General features: G+C 38.2%; 1 protein-coding gene and 1 non-coding gene across 5 annotated transcripts in view; both read right to left on the bottom strand.

The window, feature by feature from the left end:
- CSDE1 (cold shock domain containing E1) overlaps nt 1-8,906 on the bottom strand; it is a 36,950-nt gene that overhangs the window by 7,749 nt on the left and 20,295 nt on the right. For all 4 annotated transcript variants that reach the window (XM_003793836.2, XM_003793835.2, XM_023515463.1 and 1 more), the window contains 9 exons: nt 8,154-8,235; nt 7,715-7,843; nt 7,475-7,600; nt 6,605-6,817; nt 5,118-5,258; nt 4,863-5,027; nt 2,019-2,126; nt 1,012-1,187; nt 442-554 (listed from right to left, as the gene is read on the bottom strand). In XM_003793836.2, coding sequence (XP_003793884.1) covers nt 442-554; nt 1,012-1,187; nt 2,019-2,126; nt 4,863-5,027; nt 5,118-5,258; nt 6,605-6,817; nt 7,475-7,600; nt 7,715-7,843; nt 8,154-8,235 — 1,253 coding nt within the window. The remainder of the gene's footprint in view (nt 1-441; nt 555-1,011; nt 1,188-2,018; nt 2,127-4,862; nt 5,028-5,117; nt 5,259-6,604; nt 6,818-7,474; nt 7,601-7,714; nt 7,844-8,153; nt 8,236-8,906) is intronic.
- Nucleotides 3,822-3,925, bottom strand: LOC111726627. Its single transcript, XR_002774363.1, has one exon. It is a non-coding gene; the product is annotated as a U6 spliceosomal RNA (small nuclear RNA).

Below are 8,906 nucleotides of genomic sequence, written 5' to 3'. Positions count from 1 at the left end.
ACAAAGTCTCACTCTGTTGCCCAGGCTGGAGTTTCCATTGGTCACTCATAGTAATTGCAAATTCTTAGGTTCAAATGATCCTCCTACATCAGCCTTCCAAGTAGCTGGGAATATAGGTGCCCACCATAATGCCCAGGTCATTTTTCTTTCTTTCTTTCTTTTTTTTTTTTTTGATTTTTGGCCGGGGCCGGGTTTGAACCCACCACCTCCGGCATATGGGGCCGGTGCCCTACTCTTTGAGCCACAGGTGCCGCCCCCAAATTTTATAAAATAGTTAAAGAACTTGCATTTGTAACAAGCAGCCAGGTAATGCTGATCTGCAGATCACACCTGAGAACAACTGATGTAAAACAACTGGGCCTTATTTGTTCCCTGTTCCGTCCTCTCCCTTATCTCCTACTCAAAGCACAGGTTGGATAAGTAGAGGTTACAATTCATTACCTGAATGTGTTTTGTTCACTTTTTCTGCACTGACTTTATTGCCTTTGCCTTTGGACAAGCTGTACTCGACCATGTCCCCCAGTTCCAGGCTATCAACATCACCAGAGAACTCACTAAAGGGAAAGGAAATGACATTTAAATAAACATCACTACATGTTATGATAGGTTACTATGAAAGGTTACTATCATATAAGTAACCTTGCCATAATTTCCCCAATATGAGATCTGTGATGCAAAAATATAACCAATCAACATTCAACATTTTTGACTGTAACAGAAAAGAATGGATAGTAAGCTAGCTGTAAATTTTTTTTTTAGAGACAGTCTTTACTTTATCACCCTTGGTAGAGTACTATGGCATCACAGCTCACAGCAACCTCCAACTCCTGGGCTTGGGCTCTTGCCTCAGCCTCCCAAGTAGCTGGGAATACAGGCGCCTGCCACAACACCCAGCTATTTTTGTGTTGCAGTTTGGCCAGGGCTGGGTTCAAACCTGCACCCTCAATATATGGGGCTGGAGCCCTACCCACTGAGCCCCAGGCGCTGCCCATGTTCTAAAAGGATCCTTACCTGTAATGGAAAAAGATTTCCTTATCATGATTGGCTGTTTCAATAAATCCAAAATTATCCTTCAGAGTTGCCACATAACCCAAGAGCCTCTTGGAGTTGGAATTACGACCTAAAAGTCGTACGCAAGTTGCAATTTGCTGTCCAGGCCTCTGTTTGTCACTAATACTAAATTCAACCTGTGAAAAATAAGGATGCTTATTAATAACAACATATCACTTCCACACCAAGCTCCTAACTGTGAAAAGGGGACCTACTACTCCCCCAGACCATGCTTTTAACTCCGAATATCTAGTGATTATTTCAAAGAAATACATTTTCACCAAAACTAACACTTCTGTCTCATTTCATTTTTCATAAAGGATCAAGTTTTGTCATTCAGTGCCTATTCCTTATAGATTCATTTCTCTGAAGGCTACCTGAAAAGCAAGACATTTTAAGGACCATGAAAAAAAACCAGCAATGTAAAATCTGTTGCACCTTTGATGTTTCAGTAATTGTTTTAACTTTCTTATTGATATTTTTAATTTTATTGAAGCATCTAATGCTTAAATATTGGTCCTTCAAAGAGCTTGCTAGATACTATTTTAATTTAACAAGCTGCTTAAGATGGGCTCGGCACCTGTGGCTCAAGCGGCTAAGGCGCCAGCCACATATACCTCAGCTGGCAGATTCGCATCCAGCTACCAAACAGTGACAGCTGCAACCAAAAAATAGCTGGGCACTGTGGCGGGCACCTGTAATCCCAGCTACTTGGGAGGCTGAGGCAAGAGAATCGCTTGAGCCCAGAAGTTGGAGGTTGCTATGAGCAGTGATGCCACAGCACTCTACCCAGGGCGACAACTTGAGGCTTTGTCTCAAAAAATAAATAAGTAAAAATAAATAAATGGTTAACATGTTCATTATTTATGCTTTAGCAGAACTTGATAAAATTTAAAGAACCCATCCTACAGAACTGATGATTAAGATGACAACTTTTAACCCCTTCTCAAATAAACAAATTATCTTGCCTTATCTCCTATCTGAGGAGAAGTAGATCCTTCCACATCCTTGGCTTGAAAAGTGATAGTCAGTTTCACCCCACAATCATCATAAGCAATAATGCCATCCTCAGCCTCCTGAAAAGGGAGAGAAAGTTAGAATACAAAGAAAACAATTTTAAGAACAGAAAAAAAAAAAAAAAGAAAGAAAAAGAAAAAGAATTTAAGCAACTATAGTTCTTCTAGATCCTAAAAGTAAAGACTTGGTTTAGTCTACGAAATGTCTTATTCCAGGGCTCTTTAACAATAACAAATTATTTATATGAATAAAGGTGGTCTTGCCTTAACCCAAGTACCTATTTTATGTTCCTCATAGCATATCAGAAATCAAACTGGGCATGATCTTTCCAACAGGGTGAAAATTCTATAGGGCAAGAAGCTTTAGCATCCTCTGAAGAAGGAATAAAGTATCCTTCTTTGTACTTTTTTATCCCAGAGGACACTGAACGGTATTTTGTACATACTCTCAATCAACATACTCACCAAATTCTTAAGAACTTAATTTGATATAGGATCTAGTGTAATTCTGAGCACTTGATACAACATAGGTGATTAAGTTATGACATACCAGTATTTCCATAATAACACTTAAATCGTCTCAGAGCTCTTTAAAAGTCTAGATCTAGACCAATTCATTTTTCCACTTCTAACATTCCTAACTCCTTTTATAATTGCTATGTAACACTTTCATCTCCATAGTTACTCTTACCTCTTCATTTTACAAATCAGAAAAGTCTTAGGACATTAAATAAACTTGGCCAATGATCCAGAGAATGTGAGTTTGGTTAAGTGAAGAGTAATGATGTCAGCAGCTAATTCAGGTCTGACTTCAATGGCATCAACACTTTTGTAAGTCAAGCAAACTCAAAATCCTAGAATTCAACTTTTGCTCTAAACCCTCTTTTAGCCATCAAGTTCAATACCCAGTTAACTGACAATATACCACACATCTTATACTTTAAATAGAGGTTAAAACAATTCCTGCTCCCCAGAAGCCAGTCAGATATATAAACAGGTAAGTGTAATACACTGTGATAAGCACAATGGCAGAACTTTATTAAGACACATTGTTGATCTAAGAAAAAGAAAATATAAGGACAGGAAAAGTCTCACACAAGGGCTATCTTGATCAAGCCAAAAAATAAGGCATTCTGAGTTAAAAGCAATTATAGGCCAGGCATGGTGGCTCATGCATATAATCCTACCACTCTGGGAGGCCAAGGCTGGTGGATTGCCTGAGCTCAGGAGTTCAAGAGCAGTGTGAGCAAGAGCAAGACTCTGTCTCTACTGAAAATAGAAAAACTAGCCAGGCATTGTGGGGGGTGCTTATTGTCCCAGCTAAGGTAAGAGGATCATTTGGGCCCAGGAATTTGAGGTTGCTATGAGCCATGATAATGCCATAGCACTCTACCCAGGGTGGCAGAGGGAGACCTTGTATCCCGCCCCCCAACCTCCAAAGCCATTACAAACAAGCCTTGCTGAAATTTATTTTTATTGCTGTTAATAGTACCATCTATCACGTGTGAAAGTCCTTCTATGAATTACACATTGTGAGGGCATTTTAAACTAAATAGGAGACAATCATTTTTCAAGTTTAAGCTCAGAGATGAAGTAATTTCCCAAATTATAAATAAGCAGTAAGACGCAATCTCTGCTCTTTCTGGCTCACAAATAGTTATTTTAAAATTACATGACTTTTTAGTATCTGTCTTATGTACCTTCACTTATCTATATCCATTATCTATGTCTCTAGTTCAAGGGCTACCTTAATTTTTAGATATGGAACGCTTCACGAGTTTGTGTGTCATCCTTACACAGGGGCCATGCTAATCTCCATATTGTTTCAATTTTAGTATATGTGCTGCTGAAGCGAGCACTAGACTGACTGCCTTAACTTTTAAGTAATTTCCTATGGATCTTTTTCATCTTTTGAGTTTCTTCACCCCATTCAGGCTTCATACTAACACCATTACCCTTTCTGAAGCACACAGCTGATGTCTTCCAACAGAAATCTTTTTATTGTGTATAGAACAAGGTCTAAATTCTTTAAGAGTAGCAATAAACACCCTCTCAGTCTAGCTGTATCCTAATTTTTCCCCTATCCCCCCCCTCACCAAAACCCAAACAAAACCCCCCACACCTCCTATCAAAGTAGTTACTGCTTTTAAAGCCTGAATTTTTCTTAGTTTCCCACCTCCACCTACTAAGTGCCAATACCTTAGTGAAACCATCGCGAAGATACTGCCGGTTAAGATTTTCACTGGAGCATTCACACTGACCTCCAACGGCATTTTGTACCCCTTGTGAATTACTTCTCTATAAGTCTCTCAATCTGTCAGTTTACTATGCACACAAGCCACCTCAGACATCATTTTACTTCCTATTCTGCGCATTTTTCAATAAATGAATTCTAAGACCATAAATTAAGTCTACCCAACTCGAGGTTTTAAACTGCTTGGAAGACAAGTACTGTCATTTTAATTAAGTGGTTCTCAACTGGGGGAAGTTTGCCTTCCAGGGGACGTCTGGCAATATCTGGAGACACTTTGAGCTGTTGCACTGGAAAGTGAAGACACTGGTGTCTAGTAGATAGAGGCCAAGGATGGCAGCTACTAAATATCTCAGCCATAGGAAAGAATTATTCATGCCAAAATGTCAAGTAAAGTTAAGAAATCTCACTATGATTAGTTTATTATTAACATCATAGAGAATTCCAAAAGAGACAAACTCATTAGGCAGGCTACGTTATTATGAGCCTTTAAGCAAATGAGGAATAAAAAGCTACAAAATTCATTTTAATCATGTAAAACTTACCTTCTCTTTGCTTTTATTTGGGCTAGTGGTTTTAGGATTGGAGAAAGTGGCTTCTTTTTCTACAGTGCCCAGAAAACGATGATCTGAATGGGAATGGAATGAAACCGTGCCCTTGGGAAGTTTTTTAATCCTAATAGCATGATTTCTTTGGGCAGAGAGCATATCCTACAAATTATAAAAACAAAATTAACTTAGAACTGAGAAAGGAAGCATCAGGAAACACTCTACCTGAATATTTCTCTCAAAAATACTCACAGGAACCACAGTAAACTCCACTTCATCTGCAATATGGAGCTGGTTCCCATCTAGAATTTCACTGAAGTGGAAGAACATACGAGCATCACGATCCACACACTTGATGAAACCAAAACCATCTCTCATGGCGGCAATCACACCCTGAAACCCAAACAACATTTTCACTGGCTATGAAGGCTGTCAAGTCATTATTCAAGTTTGGAAGCACCATCAAGTTAAATTAATCAGCAATTCTGTCTATTAAGGACCCCAATACTATATATCCATGTACGGTTGTGCTTTCTTCCATTTAAACACAAACTCATTGATTTCAATGAATTTAACCTTAGCAATTTTCTGAGACTCCTCAGTTGCTACTCCCTGGCAAATATGCATTAGAAAAGGTTACCATACTTGAATGTAAATACATCACACAATGTATTTAATGGAATCCCAAGCCTAATAACATTACTTCTAGAAATTTCAATGCTTTTACAGACTCAACATTTCAAAACAGACAACAAATGCAACTCTCTAGTTTCTACCTGAAAAATATTTATGAATTGAGGCAAAGGAAGGACTTAAGATTTAGGTCTGAGGCAGGGCGTGGTGGCTCACGCCTGTAATCCCAGCACTCTGGGAGGCCGAGGTGGGTGGATCACCTGAGCTCTTGAGTTGAGACCAGCCTGAACTAGATACTCGTCTCTAAAAATAGCCAGGCATTGTGACAGGTGCATAGGTGCTACTTGGGAGGCTGAGGCAAGAGGATCACTTGAACCCATGAGTTTGAGGTTGCTTGATGCCATGGCACGATACTGAGGGCTACAAAGTCAGACTGTCTCAAAAAATAAAATAAAATAAAAATTAAATTAAAATAAAACTGCACATTCAGAACTCCAAACTTTTACAGTTAAAAGTATATTGTAAATGTTGGGTGGCACCTGTGGCTCAAAGGAGTAGGGCGCCAGCCCCATATGCTAGAGGTGGTAGGTTCAAACCCAGCCCTGGCCAAAAACTGCCAAAAACAAAACAAAACAAAACAAAAGTATATAAACATCAAATATGATCAGTTCTTAAAAGGCAAAGGTTAAAAAAATAACGAAAATTGCATTAAATGTAGCCAGTTCCTCTGACAACAATAAATTATAATGTACAAGATATGATCTCAGAATTAAATGTAGATTATGTCTGAGAAAGTTAGTTCATGAAAACTGAGTTTATAAAACATGTTTGGGAAATAATTCCAGTAAGTGTCACTCCCGGACTATAGCTATTAATACCTTAGTAGTCCTCCTGGCCAGATTTCCATTCTAAAACTTTGTCATTTACATTTCCAAGATAATTGGCAGAGGTAGACGTCTAACCCTGACTTACTTAAATGCCTATGGCTCTTAACCATCTTAAAGTAACCGCCCAGTATGGTCACTAAATTACAAAAATTTTCAATTTAGTAGCACAAACTTTACTACTATCCACCCTTTAGCTACACATCCAATAACAACACTTACCATTTCTCTGGCTTCATTAGTGAACTGAAATGTATTTGATAGAACTTCTATATTGGTTGCTCGTTCTAATTTGTCACGTCGGTCTGTTGAAATATTAAACCTAACATGGTCACCTTCCAGCAGGGTCACCTTGGATTTTGTATCTTTGTCTCCAAAGGGAAGTTCTTTAGGAATCACAAAGTCAACTTTGATGCGTCCTGGCAATGGGTCATTCTGATGAGAAGGAAAAACGATTTTAGCTGGAGATTTCTCATCCTTCCTAGTTCTAAGTCAAACAAGAAGAACACATAGCAAACCCATGTTATTTATAACACATAGTTCCCTGAAGGGAAAAAAGGTGTTGACAATATCAGTCCAATGTGAGAGCTTCACATTCTAGGGTCACACTATACAACCATAAAATCACAGTATTACAGTTAAGACTATGCATTCTGATTTAAGAGATTTAAGGAACTTCCTTAGCAATTAGACTACTCATGTCCTCATCTCCTCCACAAAAGAAACAATCTGGGGGCTAAGGCGAGGAGAAATCAGAGGAGGAATGAATGTATACTCAAACTGCAGTCTAAGCCAATCAGCATTTTTCCAATTTAACCACCAGTTTTTTTCCTGGCTTTTCCTCCTTATCACCCAGTGTTAAAAAAAAAAAAAAAAAAAAAAAAATATATATATATATATATATATACACACATGTATTTTTTCATGGATCAGTGTTTTCTGATTTAGCTTATACTAAACAGAATACATGTCAAGAGATACTTAACTGTACCACTATCACATGATCAAGTAAAGTAAAATTTCAACATATCACACCATATTACTCTATTACTGATGAGGCAAAAGGGGACTCTGCTGAAAATCCTTATTTACCTGGTTTTTACTGGGTACTTTTGGGATAACTTTGGTTACAGTTCCTTCAAAATGTTCAATGCTGATATCTTCAAAAATGACTGTTCCTTGAGGCAATAGTCTGACATCTGTTGCAACTTCTTTACCCTAAATCAGAAGGGGTTGGAGCAAGGAAAATCACATAATTTAAAGTATTTCCCCCAAAATGTAAACTATTACTGATTGCAAAAGGCTTCTAAGATCAAGTTAGTCAACTCTTACATTTCTGTCCTTGATTGTGAATTCCACGTCATCTCCAGGCTGTAAGGTTTCTAGGTCACCCTTAAATTCACTATAGTGAAAGAATATCTCTTTTACAACATCACCTCTTTCAATAAAGCCAAACGCCTCCTAAAGCAAAACAAAAACACCCACAAAAAAACCAAGTACATTACCATCCAATGTACAAATTTATGATTCCAATATACAATTATTCTACAGTCAAAATAATATAATTTAGTAAAGTCTAACATTACCAGTAGTCCATTTTAAAGAACACAAAGCATCAGTAACCAAGGAATTTTCAGATTATTTCTGAAGTTAACAGTGAAATATTTTTAAAGGGTAAGACAAAGTAAAAACAAAAAGCTTGAGTTTCAAGTAAAAGACTTAAAAGTAGTCAGAAAAAAACCTCAAGTTTCTCAAATGTGTTGACTCTTACCTTCATGGCACAAACTACTCCCTGACAGCGGGCTTGTTTCTTTTTCAACAGCATAATGTTACGAGCACTTACAGCACCAGTACTAGAAAGGAATAATCGGGGAGAAGAATCAAAGAAGGGCAAACATGCTTTGGTTAGTTAGGTAGAAGTCTACAGAAACTAGTTTTATGGGGCTTTGAGAATTCTGTCATCACTAAGAACCAATGTAAGGTTATGACATCTCATCCTTTTCATCTGGTTTCATATGCACAGGACTGTTGTTCATACTTCCTACCCTTCTAAATCTGGCACAAAGACACAGATCATTTTTCTCTGGGACTGTTGTTAAAAGATTTCTTTTTAGAAACTTACACTTGGGTATCTGATGTTCTACTCTGCTTTTCTAGTCCACTGAGATAAAGCTACAAGGCGAATGCCACCAAAGGTAAAGAACAATAAAGTTTTAGAAAGGTTGGGTGGCGCCTGTGGCTCACTGAGTAGGCACTGGCCCCATATACCGACAGCGGTGGGTTCAAACCCAGCCCCAGCCAAATTGCAAGAACAACAACAAAAAAATAGCCGGGCGTTGTAGTGGACACCTGTAGTCCCAGCTACTCAGGAGGCTGAGGCTAGAGAATCACCTAAGCCCAGGAGGAGTTGGAGGTTACTGTGAGCTGTGACACCATAGCACTCTACTGAGGGTGACAAAGTCAGACTGTCTCTTAAAAGGAAAAAAAAAGTTTTGGAAAGGTTATTTTTTTTTTTTTTTTTTTT

Source organism: Otolemur garnettii, unplaced genomic scaffold (assembly GCF_000181295.1).
Source record: "Otolemur garnettii isolate 467f Iridium unplaced genomic scaffold, OtoGar3 scaffold00073, whole genome shotgun sequence".
Taxonomy (NCBI): domain Eukaryota; kingdom Metazoa; phylum Chordata; class Mammalia; order Primates; family Galagidae; genus Otolemur; species Otolemur garnettii.
This window is presented reverse-complemented; position numbering and strand designations above follow the sequence as displayed.